This window comes from Stomoxys calcitrans, chromosome 2 (genome assembly GCF_963082655.1).
Source record: "Stomoxys calcitrans chromosome 2, idStoCalc2.1, whole genome shotgun sequence".
In the NCBI taxonomy this organism is placed as follows: Eukaryota; Metazoa; Arthropoda; class Insecta; order Diptera; family Muscidae; genus Stomoxys; species Stomoxys calcitrans.
In genome coordinates this window covers 215,141,695-215,160,941 of record NC_081553.1, presented here as the reverse complement: position 1 = coordinate 215,160,941, position 19,247 = coordinate 215,141,695, and the positions used below count along the sequence as shown (strand labels likewise).

The following is a 19,247-nucleotide window of genomic DNA, read 5'->3' as shown; positions in this document are numbered from 1 at the left end:
AAAGAGCTCGTGTCTGGTTCAACATCAGGTTCTAGAAGGCGACATTCTTCTATTCTGTTCATTTGGTATCACAAAGCACTAAATGCCTAAATGAGTCTGTTTGCAGACTGCCACTGAAACTTAATCTAAGCGAAGAGAACTCCTTTTTAAAGCCGAGTCCAAATGGCTTGTCGTAGAGCGAACACCTCTTCATAAAGGAAATTTTTCACATGGCTGGAAAGATAATGACTCTTGAATAGGGCAATTATTCGACTCTATGGTTTTAACCAACCTTTCTTTAAGTTTTTTTTTTTTTTACCTACAACCACAAATCAATACGGTAAGGCTTAAATAAATCAAAACTAATTACAACAATTAAACATTTGTTTTTTTATAAATACAAAAAAACTAAAAATCTTACAACATTTTCAAACTAACAATTAGTGACTTTTTTTCTTTATCGGAGGGAAAGGAAATGTTAACAATGCTAAAGCTAATGCTATCTCAAAATAATTTTACAATTTCTTCTGCTTGGCTTTGAGTATATTACAAACTTACATACAAACCGATAGACAGACAGACAGATAATGTCATGAAAACAATATTAAGTAAATAATTAAATAACTTAAGTTGAAGCCTTAACAAATACAATTCGCTTAAAATTTAATTGCCTTTTTTTCTTTTTTTGCATATAGAAAAACTGTTTTTTTTTTCTTACTTTCACTTTTTTTGCTTGGTAAAAATTCAAATTTTTACGAATCTCATTCTTGTTTTTCTTTACAAAAAAAAACCAAATCTTTTTATAAACAAGGGACTACTAAAAATAGTAACCTTAAAGAAGGGGAAATACCAAAAATCAAAAGAAAAGGAACAAATTTAGGAGGGCTTAAAGGCGGGGCGTGGTCTTAAGAGCTGGTACATTGCAGGTGTTTTGATTCACAGCATATCCAATTTTGTATTTCTTTGTTTGTGGTTTTGTTTTTGTGCTACATTTACCATGATTAGTTTTGCTTTTTTAGTTGGTTTAATCTCTCTTTTGTATATGTGCAGCAGCAGCAGCAGTAATGGCAGCAGCAGCATACCTCCTCTCTAGTCCAACGCTATTCCTTGTATCCAAGCACTTAGATCACTACCATCAGATTCTAAGGTAATCTCATCAGGCTCCTCGTTGCCCACCAGATATTGGGCAGCTGTGCGACCACTTAAATAGGCACCATGTACAGTTGAATAGAAATTGGAATGGGTATGCTCGCCGGCAAAAAGGACAACAGGCTAAAAGGCAAAGCAAGGTGAACTCTTGGGTTTTCTTAAGACTTAAGACTTGAACTCACTTTAAAGGCTTGAGGACTAGTATATAAGGGTTGTGCCAGATTCTCGATATCTTCTTGTAAAGCACCCACTGGTATTGAGGTATATGATCCCCTTGTATAAGGCTGAGATTTCCAACTTGTGCTGTAAATGAAAGATAAAATTTGAAATTACAACAAATTTATGAGAAATTTTCTATTAAAATAATTTTTGTCCAGAATATAGGAAGCTAAATATTGGGTTGCCCAAAAAGTATTTGCGGATTTTTTAAAAGAAAGTAAATGCATTTTTTATAAAACTTTGAATGAACTTTAATCAAATATACTTTTTTACACTTTTTTTCTAAAGCAAGCTAAAAATAACAGCTGATAACTGACAGAAGAAAGAATGCAATTACAGAGTCACAAGCTGTGAAAAAATTTGTCAACACCGACTATATGAAAAATCCGCAATTACTTTTTGGGCAACCCAATAGTTTTTTTGAGTAAAATGTGTTGTGAGTGGTAGCACAACATTTATGAGTAGATAAAAAACTAAAATCGAACAAGTAAAAGCGTACTAAGCGTACTGTTTTACATGGGCTGGGTTATAGGCTAATTTAGACCGTATTTGGCACAGTTTCAGCCAAATCGGACAAAAATTGCGGCTTGTAAGGACTCAAGAAGTCATGTTAAAGTTCGATTTGGACCGTAATTGGCACAGTTGTTGGAAGTCATAACAGAACATCGCATACAAAATTTCAGCCAAATCGGGCAAAAATTGCGGCTTGGAAGGACTAAAGAAGTTAAATCGGAAGATCGGTCTATATGGCAGCTATATCTAAATATAGTCCGATCTGAACTATATTTGGGTCAGATGTGGGTAGGCCTAAAACTACTCACTGTTTTAAATTTCAGCGAAATCGGATAAAAAATAAAGCTTCTATGGGCTTCAGACCCTTTATCGGCAGATCGGTCTATATGGCAGCTAAATCTAAATATAGTCCGATCTAAACCATATTTAGGTTCGAAGTTGAGAGGCCTTAAAGTATTTACTGTTTCAAATTTCAGCGAAATAAGATAAGAAATAAAGTTTTTATGAGCTTCAGACCCTTTATCGGGAGATCGGTCTATATGGCAGCTATATCCAAATATAGTTCGATCTGAACCATATTTGAGTCCCTTTATCCCCTTTATCCCCAGATCGGTCTATATAGCAGCTATATCCAAATATGGTCCGATTTGGCCCGTTGAAGAACTTAACCAGAGTGCATCAAAAAAGACGTCTTTGTGCCAAATTTCCGCTCAAGAATTTTACGATGACCGAAATATGTATATATACTTTGTATGGTCGGAAATTGATATTTCGATGTGTTGCAAAAGGGATGACTAAATGAATGTACCACCTATCTTACGGTGGTGGGTATAATAATGGATTTGGTGATTTTCGTACGATTAGGTACTAAAAGGTACCAAAAAGTACGAAATGGTACATATTTGCCCAGTTCGAACGGAAACGGCTAGAATTATGTTATTGGGCTGAAATTGATGGGCGTCTCAAAAAAATAAGGTTTGAAAAAAATTTGGAAACTCGCACTGGAAGTAGGTGAAATAGTACGTTTAGTACAGCAATTGGTACTATTTGGTACATTATTTGTAAACTATGGCACCCTTAATTGGGTCACTATGAGAGTTTTTGGAAATGTGTACATTTAGGTACTAAAAAAAAAGTACCAAAAAGGTACGAATTGGATGAACTATGTACAAAGTGGATGGATAGATGTAGAATTTTGAATGTAAAAGCGTACTATGTTCGGTCGGGCCGAATACTGAGAACCCATGGATTCTACTAAAATTTTATACAAAATAAATTAAAGGGCATAATTTTATTCTATATACTATACTTCTGCCAAAACAGCAAACATTAAAGTTTCCAGGAACCGAACAAGGATGATCGAGGGACCGGTTTTTATGGGAGCTAAATCAGGTTATAGACTGATTTGGACAGTATTTGGTTCAAATGCTGGAAGTCGTAACAGAACACTTGTAAGGGCTCAAGAAGTTAAATCGGGAGATCGGTTTATATGGGAGCTATATCAGGTTATAGACCGATTCAGAACATACTTTGCACAGTTGTTGGAAGTCATAACAGAACACCGCATGCAAAATTTCAGCTAAATCGGACAAAAATTGCGGCTTGTAAGGGCTCAAGAAGTTAAATCGGGAGATCGGTTTATATGGGAGCTATATCAGGTTATAAACTGATCTGAACCGTATTTGGCAACAAATGCTGGAAGTCATAACAGAACACCGCATTTTAGCCAAATCGAAAAAAATTGCGGTTTGTAAGGGCTCAAGAAATCAAATCGGGATATTGGTTTATATGGGAGCTATATCAGGTTATAGATCGATTTGGACCGTAATTGGCACAGTTGTTGAAAGTCATATCAGAACACCGCATGCAAAATTTCAGCCAAAATTGCGGCTTCCAGGGGCTCAAGAAGTAAAATCAGGAGATCGGTTGATATGGGAGCTATACCTAAATCTGAACCGATATGACCCATTTGCAATCCCCAACGACCTACATCAATATTAAGTATCTGTGCAAAATTTCAAGCGGCTAGCTTTACGCGTTCGACCGCTATCGTAATTTCGACAGACGGACGGTTGGACATGGCTAGACCGACTCGAGACGATCAAGAATATATGTACTTTATGGGGTCTTAGGCGAGGTGTTTCAAACGAAATGACTAGATACTGCACCTGAAGAAGTTAGACTCCCTCGGCAGTAGCTCTGGTAGTCAGTAGCCTTCTACTGGAGTAGCTTTGCTTCAATTACATTCCGGCAGATGCAGCCGCCTCGACTCCTATAGAGCTAGGATTGATGCCAGCGTGTTGGATGTATGTTCCGACTGTAACCTGGGACCACATGCCACCCATTTAACTGTCCTGCCAAAAGCACTCTACTTAGGACCAGATTCCACCTAGCGGAATCCCTCAACCGGCCCTTCTTCACCCTGGTAGAACCTGAGATATGAAAAATGGGTCGGATGATCCCCATTCTCAAGTCAGGAAAATCTACGGAACGTTGAGAGCTTATAAACCTCTCCTCTGTCGAAAAGCACTTGAGGTCCTGCTACTCCTACAACAGAATGACAATCAAATCTGAATCGATCTGTGCCATATTGCAGAAATATGTCGATGGGCCTAACGTAACTCACTGTCCCAAATTTCGGCGACATCGGACAATAAATGTGCCTTTACATGGACCCAAACCTTAAATCGAGAGATCGGTCTATATGGCAGCTATATTCAAATCTGGACCAAATTGAAAAAGGATATTGACTGGCCTAATACAACTCACTGTCCCAAATTTTGGCAAAATCGAACAATAAATTCACCTTTTATGGGCCCAAGAACTTAAATCGAGAGATCGGTCTATACGGTAGTTATATCCAAATCTGGACCGATCTGGGCCAAATTTAAGAAGGATGTCGACTGGCCTAACACCACTCGCTGTCCCAAATTTCAGCAAAATCGTATAATAAATGTGGTTTTTATGGGCCTAAGACCCTAAATCGGCGGATCGGTCTATATGGGGGCTATATCAAGATATAGTACATCGGCCCATCTTCGAACTTAACCTGCTTATGGACAAAAAAAGAATCTGTGCAAAGTTTCAGCTCAATATCTCTATTTTTAAAGACTGTAGCGTGATTTCAACAGACAGAAGGAGGGACAGACGGACGGACATGGCCAGATCGTCTCAGATTTTTACGCTGATCAAGAATATATATATACTTTATAGGATCGGAAATGGATATTTCGATGTGTTGCAAACAGAATGACAAATAAATATACCCCCATCATTCGGTGGTGGGTATAAAAATGGGTCGAATGATCCCCATTCTCAAGTCAGGAAAATGTACGGAACGACGAGAGCTTATAAACCTATCCTTTGTCGCAAAGGTTCTTGAGGCCCTGCTACTTCTACAAGACTGAATGTTAATCAAATCGAAACTTCGGTTTATATGGGAACTACATCAGGTAATCATCCGATTTGAACCAAGCATGGATGTTGGAGGTCATATCGGAACCTGGCCTCACTACCCCATTTAGTACCTAATCGGTCTCACTTCAATATGCAAAGTATTCAATGGATATCTTTCTTCACAAATAGACAGACGGACAGGAATTACAGGAATTACGGATATAGTAAAAACCATTATATTGTGGATGGTCTACATAGAAGGAGAGATCTTTTAGCCCGAGGAAAAATAATCGTAAAAAATTGAGTCATTTTGAGCACAAGAAATAACGAAACACATTTAATCGAAACAAACACTTCTGTACGCTTAGCAATAAGCAAAAATAGAAGATCGCGTTCCCATCGCTTGACACTTACCATACACATCTCTTTGGCTTCGGCACATATGGATCTTGCAGGAAATTTCTTAAAATCTCTGTACACTTTTCCGCCACCAATTCCGTGGGCAGCGTTTCCATATATTCAGCCTCTTGACCAGATACCCAACCCAACAACAGCGTGTCCGATATCTTCGCAAACGAATAGATTTTCTTAAACCAATGTTTGCTTAAATACTCTGGTGTACAACGTTCTTCATCGGAGGCATGCATATCGTATTTATCATCATCCCATAGCAGCATAACTTCCGAAATTTCAGCACTCAGAAAGGGTCGATCATATTCCAGATATATCTTATCCACGGTGCCGAACATCAGGTGCTCCAGTGACTCCTGTTTGTATTGTGGTAATTCGGGATCGAAAAGTTCCTTATGGTATTCCTTGAGTACCCCCAAGGGTATGGTACATATCACATGCTCAGCATTGAAGACACGGCCATCCTCGCACGTTATACGTACGGGAAATTCAGCATCTGGTTCCACGGAACCGCCACGCGATGAGGGAGTGCCTTCCCGACTAACATGGGCAGCAGTTGCTCCCAAAAGGCCGCTGGCAGCAGGATATTCTGTGACTGTCTTCTCGGAGTCATCCGAATCATTCTCATCATCATTCTCATCGACGGTGTCTAGGCCGCTTAAAGTCTTTTTTCGTTTCCAATGGATTTTCTTTACCGGACATTTGGTGATGATAGCCTCTTTGGGTATATGTGCGGTCAGGGGGCGTAAAATCGAACTATAGCCGGCGGGCAAGACTATGTTGCCACCTTGCAATTCTGTATAACTACCTGTAATGGAGAGAAAAAAGAGATGAAGGATAATAACTAAATGATCTTCGTTTTTTCTATACACTCACTCACCTAATTCTAAAAGATCTACCTCATTCATATCATGACAGCCCGTAATGCAGGTCTCACGCTTCAGCAGGCAATTGAAAATCAATTGCTTTAAGCGCTTCTCTTTGGGATCTTCCACAGAATTCAAATAGATTTGTATCTCAAAGTTAATGTGTTCGCCCACACTGCAGATGTCAGGCGGTGGACTATACTGACACAGGAAATACTCATCACAGCGGCGTAGGAAACACACATACGCCTCGTAGATTTCCTGCAGTATGTCGAAAGGAACCTGCTGACCATCCTCTGTGGTGGCCACCACTTTGTGTGCTTTGGGTATGTTGACAACACTGACTAGGCCATGCTGTACGGCAATTTCAAAAATGGGATTGCCCAAAACCCCATGTATCCAATTGGCTCCAAGTTCAACCTGTGAGAGACAAAAGAAAACGAAACCAAGAAAATTTCAAATTAGCAACGCAATAGGAATTTCAAGTATTTTTTTCAAAAAGTGTCATTAGTTTGGTCATATGGCTGATATGCTTTTTATATTTATAGTGCCAATCCATTTCCGTAAACAAAAATTTTATCTTGCCGACATTGAGTTCGTTTTTTTTTTTGCAATATTTATCAACAAAGCATAAGAACCCACAACAAGAAAATGAAAACGCGCACTTTCTTTATGCGTTCACCAACTACGACGCTCTATATTCCTACTATCGCATGCTCGCACATTTGATCAGACCTTGGGACACTCTATCCACTTAATTAGTTAGTTGGCCATATATAAACTTTTCTTCTAATATGGTGAACCTTGAGTTCGACCATTGACTTTATGGAGGGTGATTACCCGCTTTCGTTTAATCATAAATAAAATTTAAAACAATTTCATAAATTTTCAAAATTAAAAATAAGCAAGTAAAAGCGTGCTAAATTCGGCCTCCACCATGGATCGCATTTGTCGAGTTCTTTTCCCGGTGTCTCTTTTTAGGCAAACAAAGGATAAAAGAAAAGAATTGCTGTGGTCTTGGAGCTATATCAAGTTATGGTCCGATTCGGACCATAATTGAATGAATGTTGGAGATCATTGTAAAAGTCATTGTGTAAAATTTCAGCCAAATCGAATAAGAATTGCGCCCTTTAGGGGCTCAAAAAGTAAAATAGGGTGATCGTTTTATAGGGGAGCAGTATTAGGCTATAGACCGATTCAGACCATATTTGACACTTATTTTGAAGGTCATGGAAGAAGCCGTTGTACAAAATTTCACCCAAATCAGATAATAATTGCGCCCTATAGAGCCTCAAGAAGTCAAAATCCCAGATCGGTTTATATGACAGCTATATCAGGTTATGGACCGATTTGAACCATATTTTGCACAGTTGTTAAAAGTAATAACGAAACACGTCATGCTAAATTTCAGCGAAATCGGATAGGATTTGCGCCCCCTAAAGGCTCAAGAAGTCAAGACCCCACATCGGTTTATATGACAGCTATATCAGGTCATGCTAAATTTCAGCGAAATCGGATAGGATTTGCGAAAACGTCATACTTGGCGCAGTTGTTGGGAGTCAGAGGAAATTTATATACCCCCATCCATTCCATGGCAATCCTGAAGACATATGTTCTACATAAGCTTGTACTGGTAATTTTTCTAGAACTCTGTTGTATTGAATGGATGTTATTTCCATACATTTTTGACTGCACTGCATTATAAGGTAGTAAAATAGGGCAAGGCTGTCGATGATTTGAGTAAGTTTCACTTCCTTTTACTGGCAGGCCCACATTAAAGGACTGTTTTTCGACCTTGTCAAAGGCGGCAATTGCTGATACTGATTACCACTAGCAATGTCATCGTCATAGGCGACCAGCATGTATTCTTTTGTGAATAATGTGTTTTCCCTATTCATATCAACATCTCGTATAATCTTCTTACTCTAAAACCTAGTTTGGTATAGAATGGTTCGGAAAGGTCGTATCGATTTTGAAAGGATGCTAAACTCAGACAAAATTTGAAATTCTCTTCAATGTATAGGGTTGTTAAAGCGGCTTTTTAGTTGGTTAATATCGATTTTTCGTCATTCGCTATTTTTCAAGAATTGGTGCAGTATGAATTTCTGATCTATGGTGATTTTGCCTGATCTAAAGCTACTTTTTCGATGTCTCATTGACTTAGATTTTATTGTCTTCCCATCGCGCGATCGGAACTGGCCTATATTGGAAATTGAGCAACAAATAATGATAAGGGTTTAGGAACCCAACAACTTTCGAAATAACGAGGTGAGCAAAGGCCAGACCATCTAAGGCCTTGAAAATTTGCAAATCGTCCGTCCTTCTGTCTCTCCGTCCGTCTATGCTTTAATTTCGAAGTAGTAAATCTAGGATCTTATAATTTTATTAACTCGTATTGTTATTGTGGTAGATTCATATTTGCATGTGGAGGCAGCGATCCTCTTCAAGCTAATATACAGTGTCGTGCAAAACAAAAGCAACGCTTTTAACATCTAAAATTAACTTATAATTGTTAAGCGTGTACTTAACACAGATTAATGATTAATTACTAGAGGACTTTTGCACCAATGAAAGTATGCATCTCTATAAAATATTTCCCGTTTTATGGCTATCTTGGCCTTTACATATAAAAACAAGTAATAAGGCATTAAGTTCGGCCGGGCCGAACTTTGGATAGTCATCACCTCGGGTATATATGTAAACCACCTTTCGTCACAATCCGGTGAAAATTGGATAACTTATGCACCAAAATTCGGCACGGACATTGAGTGGTCTAATATATATTGGGTTGCCCAAAAAGTAATTGCGGATTTTTCATATAGTCGGCGTTGACAAATTTTTTCACAGCTTGTGACTCTGTAATTGCATTATTTCTTCTGTCAGTTATCAACTGTTACTTTTAGCTTGCCTTAGAAAAAAAGTGTAAAAAAAGTATATTTGATTAAAGTTCATTCTAAGTTTTATTAAAAATGCATTTACTTTCTTTTAAAAAATCCGCAATTACTTTTTGGGCAACCCAATATAAGTCACTGTTGAATTTAATATTTAAATAAATAAATCGGGTAATAAATAAAGCTTTTATGAGCTTCAGACCTTAATCGGTATATCGGTCCATATGATAGCTATATCTAAATCCAGTCCGATCTTTACTATATTTGGGTCGGATGGCGGGTGGTCTAAAACTACTTACTGTTTCAAATTTCACCGAAATTGGATAGAAAATAATGCTTTTATGGGCTTCAGACCCTTTAGCGGCATATCGGTCTATATGGCAGCTATATCTTAATATAGTCCGATCCAAACCATATTTAGCTCAGATGTCGGGAGCCTTAAAATAACACACTGTTTCAAATTTCAGCGAAATCGGATAAAAAGTAAAGCTTGTATGGGCTTGAGACCCTTTATCGGCAGCTTACTAGAAACTTAAATTCAATTAAAAGCTAGTTCAAGGCAACGAATTACAAGTTTTCCACTAGTCAACTCTATTCGTGGATACAAAACTCTTTTTTAGTTTTTCAAGAAAAAAGTAAAAGCGTGCTAAGTTCGGCCGGGCCGAATCTTGGGAAACAACCTCCATGGATTTTGCTTAAATATGGGAGCTAAATCTATTGTAGTTATAGAACGAATCGGACGGTACTTGGCGCAGTTGTTGAGAGTCATAACAGAAAACTATATGCAAATCGGATAAAAATCGCGACTGGTAAGGGCTCAAGAAGTCGAATCGGGAAATCGATTAATATGGGAACTATATCAGACCGATTCCGACCGTTGGAAGTCATAACAGAACACCATGTTCAAAGTTTCAGCCAAATCGGATGAATATTGAGGCTTCTAAGGACTCAAGAAGTGAAATCGGGAGAACGGTCTATATGGAAGCTATATCAGGTTACAGACCGCTTTGGACCGTACTTGGTACAGTTGTTAGGAGTCATAACGGAACACTATGGGCAAAATTTTAGCCAAATTGCCCAAAAATTGTGGCATCCAGGGTCTCAAGAAGTCTAATCGAGAGATCGGTTTATATGGGAGCTATATCAGGTTCTTGACCGATTCGAACCATACTTGGCACAGTTGTTGTAAGTCATAACGGAATACTATGTGCCAAATCGGACAAAAATTAAGGCTTCCATGGGCTCAAGAAGTAGAACCGGTTTATATGGGAGCAATATCTTAATCTGAACCGATATAGTCCATTTGCAATCCCTAACGACCTACATCAATATTAAGTATCTGTGCAACATTTCAAGTGGCTAGCTCTACGCGTTCAACCCCAATCGTGATTTCGGCAGAAGGACGGACGAACGGACATGGTTAGTTCGAATCAGAATGTCGAGACGATCAAGAATATATATACTTTATGGGGCCTAAATCAAGATTTCGAGGTGTTACAAACGGAATGACTAGATAACTATAACTCCATCCTATGGTGGTGGGTATAAAAATTGAGGTTCTGAAGTCTTCATGATTAAATTCTTGTATGAAACGCTAAAACCAAACGGAAAAGATTTATCTGTATAATTGTAATTATCCTTCAAATAAAATCTCTGCCTTTTAGATGTATAACCATGGTCAAAAATTGTGCAACTGATATTAACCAGCAATTAGTTGCTTTTGTACCATTATGGAACAAAACCTCATTCATCAATATGAAAAAGCGTTGCTTTTGTTTTGCACGACACTGTATGTATGTAGGTGGGCAAGGTCGTTTCGGCCGTTCTCCTGATTTGACTTCTTAAGCACCTCGATTTTTTTGATCAAAGAATTTCTACGACACGTCGTAAACAACATCGTCCCATCGTCAAAACAACAAATATGTTGATATATAATACATTTGTAAACAAAATTACATTATCTAAAGTGGGTTCTTACATTCACACATGGTTGTTTGAGTCACCTGTTCTACTAAAATTTAAGGGCTGACCTCATTATGGTTGTTACATAGTCGAACGCGGTCACTTTATGCTTTTATGCCAATGCAAAAGGTGTCGATCACCTGAAATATTTTCAACACCATATTATCCAATGTGAAGCTCACTAATGGACAACAACACGGCAACAACAACAATGAATGTTTACGATCAGCCGTCACCAGTCAGGCATAGAATAGCAAGACAAGAAAACAATTACGTAGAATAAACCGGCTGATAATTATATCGAACGGAAAACACTCACACACACACACGCTACCAACCAAACAAATGTCGACGAAGGTGGCATGGCGAATACCAAAGAGGGAACGCAACCCAGCAAAAATATTATGAAATGATATAATAAGTATTGGGGACAAATATACTAAATATGAGCTTGTTCTACTTAACGTTAATGTTTTGTTAGGCACCAAAAACAACTTGCACCTATACCACCGGGAAAAAGAATATATCGACTATTTTTCGTTTTAATCAGGTGGTATGTTTTTCTTGGTTTGTATTTTTTTTGGTGGTTGTGATGCAACATTCTCCCTAGTTTTGGTTATATTAATGAACTAAATTTCGACAATTATATTTAATGCTGTGTATCATATTTGATGTGTCTGGAATTTGAAAAGTCTTCGGTTGGTGTTTAATTTCGGAAATTTTGAGTGCTTGCAAATTTAAGAGCGGGGACCCAAGATAAGATTTTTAGATTTAAAATTTTAACATACCGAATCTCAGAACACTCTCAATATTATGTAACTAGGCTACGGTTAAATGAGTGACCCACCCTCAATGCAAATTCCCTCGGAGGCTAGTTTGCTTAATTAGCTTACCCTAGTGTGTATCAAAAAAAATTTTCAATTAAAAAATTAATTGATTCAATCATATTTTAATTGCATATTAGTTTATCAATTACAGTCGTGATTTAAAATTTGCCATTTTTAATTAAAAAATTAATTGATTCAATTCATTTTTTTTTTTTAATAAAATCTGAAATTTTTTCAATCGAGATTGAAAATTTTTGTAATTTTCAATCAAAAAATTAATTGATTCAATCATTTTTTAATCAATTTTCAAGTATGGTGCTTAAGTAAATTAAATAAAGGCTATCTTGTCCCCAAGAATATAAAGTGAAGAAAATTGCAATGACCCATACGTTCCATATTTCGATAAATCTATAGCAATAGCATGGCACCCGGTTCTATATGCCTAATTAACCCGATGGTGTCCTTCATCGGCCTAGGGTTGCCCTAGGCTCAGTGCACAACACACGGCTATGACAACAACAATAATTCTATGTTGCACGCCTACCTGAGGCCACGGACCTTTGGCCAAACGACGCACCTTAAATTCATACCAAATACAAAAATTAATTGGAATTTTCAAAAAATTTCAATAATTCTTTATTGGATCAAATAATTGAAAATTTCAATAATTTTTTAATTGATCCAAATAAGCAATTAATTGAAAATTTCACAAATTTCAATAATTTTTTAATTGAATATGCAATTTTTCTAATTGAAAAATTTTTCAATTACTTTTTCAAAAATGCTGATTGATATTAAAATTTTCGTGATTGAACCAATTTCAATTAAAAAACTAATTGAATCAATATATTTCGTGGTTGAAAGCGATTTTTAGTTTTCTCTGTATAGGTAAAAAAAGAAAGAAGGAAAAAGTCATGAGATAAGACCTAGAGTTATAGAAATAAGAGAAAATGGGGGTATGCAGCAAACCATGCGCGTCCGCACATAAATGTCCCCGTGGAGTATCCTTATAGTGTCCCACTGTGCATCGGAGCCTTTTGTCTTTTCGATGTATTTCAGAACTCTTACAAATACGATTGGATGCCACAGAGGTTAGCATGTCCGCCTATGACACTGAACGCCTGGGTTAGAATCCTGGCGAGAACATCAGAAGAAAACGTTTCAGCGAGATTTTCCCCTCCAAATGCTGGCGACATTTTTGAGGTACTATCCCATGCATAGAAACCATGTAAAAACATCTTCCCAAAGAGGGGTGGCTCGACTGTAAAAAGAAGGTCTCTAATCACTAACTTTAAAGCTTGAATCGGACCCCCGATCAGCCAAATCGGATAAAAATCGCGGCTTGTAAGGGCTCAAGAAGTCAAATCGGGAGATCGGTTTATATGGGAGCTATATCAGGTTATGGACCGATTTGGACTGTACATGACACAGTTGTTGAGAGTCATAACAAAACACTATGTGCAAATTTATATCCAAATCGGACGACAATTGAGGCTTCCAGGGCTCAAGAAGTCATATGGGGAGATCGGTTTATAAGGGAGCTATATCAGGTTCTTGACGGATTTAGACGGTACTTGGCACGTTTGGTAAGAGTCATAATAGAACACTATTTGCAAAATTTCAGCCAAATCGGACATCAATTGCGGCATCCAGTGCTCAAGAAGTTAAATTGGGAGAGCTATATCCAAATCTGAACCGATATGGCCCATTTGCTATCCCCAACAACCTACATCAATATTAAGTATCTGTTCAAACGCTATCGTGATTTCGACAGACGGACGGACGGACATGGCTAGATCGAGTCAGGATGTCGGGATGAGCCAGAATATATATACTTTATGGGGTCCTAATCAATATTTCGAAGTGTTACAAACGGAATGACTAGATTACTATACCCCCATCCTATTATGGTAGGTATAAAAATTATTAAAAGAATTTTTTTTTATATATCTTTATTTGATGCATCTCGAAACCTGTCTGCTAACCAAATTTGGAAGAGCCATCTTTCTTCATGTGTCCATGTTGGCTACATTTCTCTCCAGGATCAATTTTTTTAATAAAATTCCATATTCGAACTCGTTAGGAGATCTTTTTGGGCTAATATCTTACATGACTGGATAGAGCATCTGGAGTCCTGTCTGCTGACCAAATTTGGAAGGGTCATCTTTTTCAATTTGGCATGGTGGCCACATTTCTCTCCAGGATTCATTTCTTTTTTGATAAATTGCCATATTTGCCTTCATTGGAAGATCTTTCTGGACTTATAACCCCAAAATTTTTTGTTGACCAATTTTGGAAGAGCCATCTTTTCCATGTGTCCATGTTGGCCACATTTCTCTCCAGGATCAATATTTTTTTAATAAATGACATATTCGACCTCGTGAGGAGATCTTTTTGGACTAATTGCTTACATGGCTGCATGGAGCATTTCGAGACCTGCCTGCTGACCAATTTTGGAAGAGCCATCTTTTTCCATGTGCCCATGTTAGCCACATTTCTCTCCAGGATCAATTTTCGTAATAAATTGCCATATTCGACCTCGTTAGGAGATTTTTTTGGGGCTAATATCTCACATGACTGTATGGAGCATCTCGAGACCTGGCTGCTGACCGAATTTGGAAGGGTCATCTTTTTCCATGTGGCCATGTTGGGCACATTTCTCTCTGTCTGCTGACCAAATTTGGAAGGGCCATCCTTTTCCATGTGCCCATGGCAGCTCCATTTCTCTCCAGGATCAATTTTTTTTAATAAATTGCCATATTCGACCTCGGTAGGAGATCTTTTTGGACTTAGTGGATAGAGCATCCCGAAAACTGTCGGCTGACGAAATTTGGAAGGGCCATCTTTGTCAATATGGCCATGGTGGACACTTAAAAAAAAAAAAATTTCTTTTGCCTATGGAAAATTAGTTCATAATCTCACATGTAGGGGGCTTTGATGGTTTTTGTTTAAGATTCATTAGTCTGTAAAAATTATGTTTTGCCCAAATATTCGTATTAATCCCTCTTTAAAAAAAAAAACTAAAAATGCAGGCAATTTAAGATAATGAAGTAGATAAATAATTTATAAAAAATTAATTTTCATTGAAAATGTCAAAACATTCAATAATATAACATAGAAATTGTCAACAACAAACTGTCAACCAATGTGTTAACACATACTAAAATTTGTTATTGGGAATACATCAAATGGTCGCGCAAAATAGTTTCACGATTAGCAAAACAGCCCACAAACTAAACATGCATGCTAATATAAATAAAACTAAGTGGATAAAAAAAAAATAGAAAAAAATAAAAAAAAAAATGTATACATTCCATTTCAGTTGATAAATTTGCAATTGAAAACAGAATATTTATATAAAAACAAAAAATAAACCAAAACACAGCAGCTTGCTTGATAATCTATCGTCGAGCATTTCGTCATTAAAACATGCAAATAAGGCCAAACGAAACAAATAATTAAACATTTATCCAATGCAATATCATTTAAATGAAAAACAGCAAAAATTAAAAAAAGTAGCTATTATTTTTAATCAAAAACAAGACAAACATGAATTCCAATTTATTCCCTTGTATAAAAAAAGGATAAAGATTTAACTTAATTTGGAAATGTCATTTATTGACATAAAAATAAATGATTTTGATTTATCAATTTAGAAAAAAAGAAAAAAAGGTGAAAGTAACAATTTCATTATAGAAGGTCTATTTAATACCCTTCCTATGAACACAAAAGGGGGCTACATCTAATTCTGAACCAATTTTGATGGACCTCGGCGGCTGTATCTAGATAGATTCTTAAAATTCCTGTATAAAATTTCAAGGTCGATTAATGACAACAAATTACCCAAAATCTGACTAACATATACGTGGGAGCTATATCTAAATCGGAACCGATTTCGACCAAACTTTATGGATATTGTGGAATTCGTCGAGGAAAGAGTTGTATAAAAATGTCGGAAAGATTGGTCAATAAATTCGCTTGCAGTGGGTCTAGGAGTGAAAATCGGGCGATATATATAAATATGAGAGCTATATCTAAATCTGAACCTATTTCTATAAAATTGACCAGTAATATCGAGAGTCATAAGAAAATACTTCCTGCTAAATTTCAAGAGAATCGGTTAACAAATGATCATTCAATTGCTTTATTACTGCAAATCGGACGAACATATATAAGGGAGCTATATCCAAATCTGAACCGATTTCTAAAAAATTCATTAGCTATATCGAGAGTCACAAGAAAATCCTTCCTGCCAAATTTCGAGAGAATCGGGTAACAAATGACCGTTTTATGCTGTATTACTGCAAATCGGACGAACATATATATGGGAGCTATATCCAAATCTGAACCGATTTCTACGATATTCACCATTAATATCGACAGTCATAAAAAAATCCTTCCTGCCAAATTGCGAGAGAATCGGTTAACAAATAACCATTTTATTGATGTATTACTGCAAATCGGACGAACATATATATGGGAGCTATATCCAAATCTGAACCGACATCTATAAAACTCAACAGAAACATCGACAGTTATATGAAAATCCTTCCTACCAAATTTCGGGAGAATCGGTTAACAAATGACCATTTTATTGCAGTATTACTGCAAATCGGACGAACATATATATAGTAGCTATATCCATATCTGAACCGATTTCTACGATATTCACCATTTATATCAAGAGTCATAAGAAAATATTTCCTGCCAAATTTCGAGAGAATCGGGTAACAAATGACCGCTTTATTGCTCTATTACTCCAAATCGGGCGAACATATATATGGGAGCTATATCCAAATCTGAACCGACATCTATGAAATTCACCAGTAACATCGAAAGTCATAAAAAAATCCTTCCTGCCAAATTTCGAGAGAATCGGGTAACAAATGACCGTTTTATTGCTGTATTACTGCAAATAGGACGAATATATATATGGGAGCTATATCGAAATCTGAACTGATTTTTATGAAATTCACCAGTAATATTGGACGGACGGACATATTAGCTAAATCGAATCAGAAAGTGATTCTGAGTCGATCGGTGTGCTTATCAATGGGTCTATCTCTCTTCCTTTTGCGTGTTACAAACAAATACACTAAGTTATAATACCGTGAACAACAGTAGTGGTGTAGAGTATAAATAGAAAATAGGAACAAGTAAAAGCGTGCTAAGTTCGGCCGGGACGAATCTTATATACCCTCCACCATGGATTGCATTTGTCGAGTTCTTTTACCGGCATCTCTTCTTAGGCAAAAAAGGATATAAAAAAAGATTTGCTCTGCTATTAGAGCGATATCAAGATATAGTCCGGTTCGGACCACAATTAAATTATATGTTGGAGACCTGTGTAAAATGTCAGCCAATTCGAATAAGAATTGCGCCCTTTGGGGCTCAAGAAGTAAATTGGAGATATCGATTTATATGGGAGCTGTATCTGGCTATAGACCGATTCAGACCATAATAAACACGTATGTTGATGGTCATGAGAGGATCGGTCGTACAAAATTTCAGGCAAATCGGATGATAATTGCTACCTCTAGAAGCTCAAGAAGTCAAGATCCCAGATCGGTTTATATAGCAACTATATCAGGCTATGAGCCGATTTGAACCATACTTGGCACAAATGTTGGATATAATAAAAAAAAAACACGTCGTGCAAAATTTCATTCCAATCGGATAAGAATTGCGCCCTCTAGAGGCTCAATAAGTCAAGACCCAAGATCGGTTTATATGGCAGCTATATCAGGTTATGGACCAATTTGAACCTAATTTAGCACAGTTGTTGGAAGTCATAGCAAAAAACGTCGTGCAAAATTTCATTCCAATCGGATAAGAATTGCGCCCTCTAGAGGCTCAAGAAGTCAAAACCCAATATCGGATTATATGGCAGCTATATCAAGTTATTGACCGATTTGAACCTAATTTAGCACAGTGGTTGGATATCATAACAAAACACCTCGAGCAAAATTACATTCCAATCGGATAAGAATTGCGCCCTCTAGAGGCTTAAGAAGTCAAGACCCAAGATCGGTTTTTATGGCAGCTATATTAAAACATGGGCCGATATGACCCATTTACAATCCCAACCGACCTACACTAATAAGAAGTATTTGTGCAAAATTTCAAGCGGTTAGCTTTACTTCTTCGAAAGTCAGCTTGCTTTCGACAGTCAGACGGACGGACATGGCTAGATCGACATAAAATGTCACGACGATCAAGAATATATATACTTTATGGAGTCTCAGATGAATACTTCGAGTAGTTACAAACAGAATTACGAAATTAGTATACCCCCATCCTATGGTGGAGGGTATAAAAATACAATGGGGTCAGGGCGAGAGAACATGTTGAGCATGGCATAATTTCAGCATTAAAATCAAAAAGTCACTTAGCTATATTTATTCGCAAAGTCTTATACTGTTATACCGCGCCGGTATTCTATGGCACTGGGTTAAAATATCTCCTAAAATATTCACTAACATCCTATTTATATTTACGTGACTTTTCTCAGATATATGTACGCAGGCATGCACAACTTCTATGAATATAGGCAATGGGTATAAACATTTTATAACATTGCTATTAAGTAACCACAATATTTAAACAAATAATCTGGGCTATATACTTTATTATGTTTTGGGGGGATTATATATATATATGGTACGGCTATGACTTATGATATAAAATTTTGTTGAAACTGCAATTGTCAGCTTTCCCTTTTTCGTTCATAATTGCTTATTTGGGAAATGGGATCCTCCCCCCAAAGGTTTCTTATCTGTTCTCTAACTAAGAACAAAGCAATATTTTAATTTTGAAGGCCGTTCCGTTTGATAGGCTTTGACTACAAAGCCGCCGTAAGACTATCATCTGTAACATTCTCAAGTTTGCTCAGACACTTTGCGCTTTGAAGAATTCTCATTTGTGTATGGCATTCAAAGCAATGCGACGTGTACATTGTCATGATCACAATTACCAGAACGATATGTGAAATTAAAGACTTTTTTTCTGTGAGGAACGCCTTTGCCACCTCTTCC

The 19,247-nt window shown here is 37.1% G+C and overlaps 1 protein-coding gene across 3 annotated transcripts in view; it reads right to left on the bottom strand.

Annotated features, from left to right (window-relative positions):
* Positions 1 to 350: 350 nt before the first annotated feature.
* The window catches only part of LOC106081103 (spermine oxidase), a 55,680-nt gene continuing 36,783 nt past the window's right edge, over positions 351 to 19,247 (bottom strand). For all 3 annotated transcript variants that reach the window (XM_013242831.2, XM_013242833.2, XM_013242832.2), the window contains exons 3-6: positions 6,548 to 6,953; positions 5,671 to 6,475; positions 1,311 to 1,431; positions 351 to 1,251 (exon numbers count right to left, since the gene is read on the bottom strand). In XM_013242831.2, the coding sequence (XP_013098285.1) occupies positions 1,069 to 1,251; positions 1,311 to 1,431; positions 5,671 to 6,475; positions 6,548 to 6,953 (1,515 nt within the window). In that variant the 3' untranslated portion in view covers positions 351 to 1,068. The remainder of the gene's footprint in view (positions 1,252 to 1,310; positions 1,432 to 5,670; positions 6,476 to 6,547; positions 6,954 to 19,247) is intronic.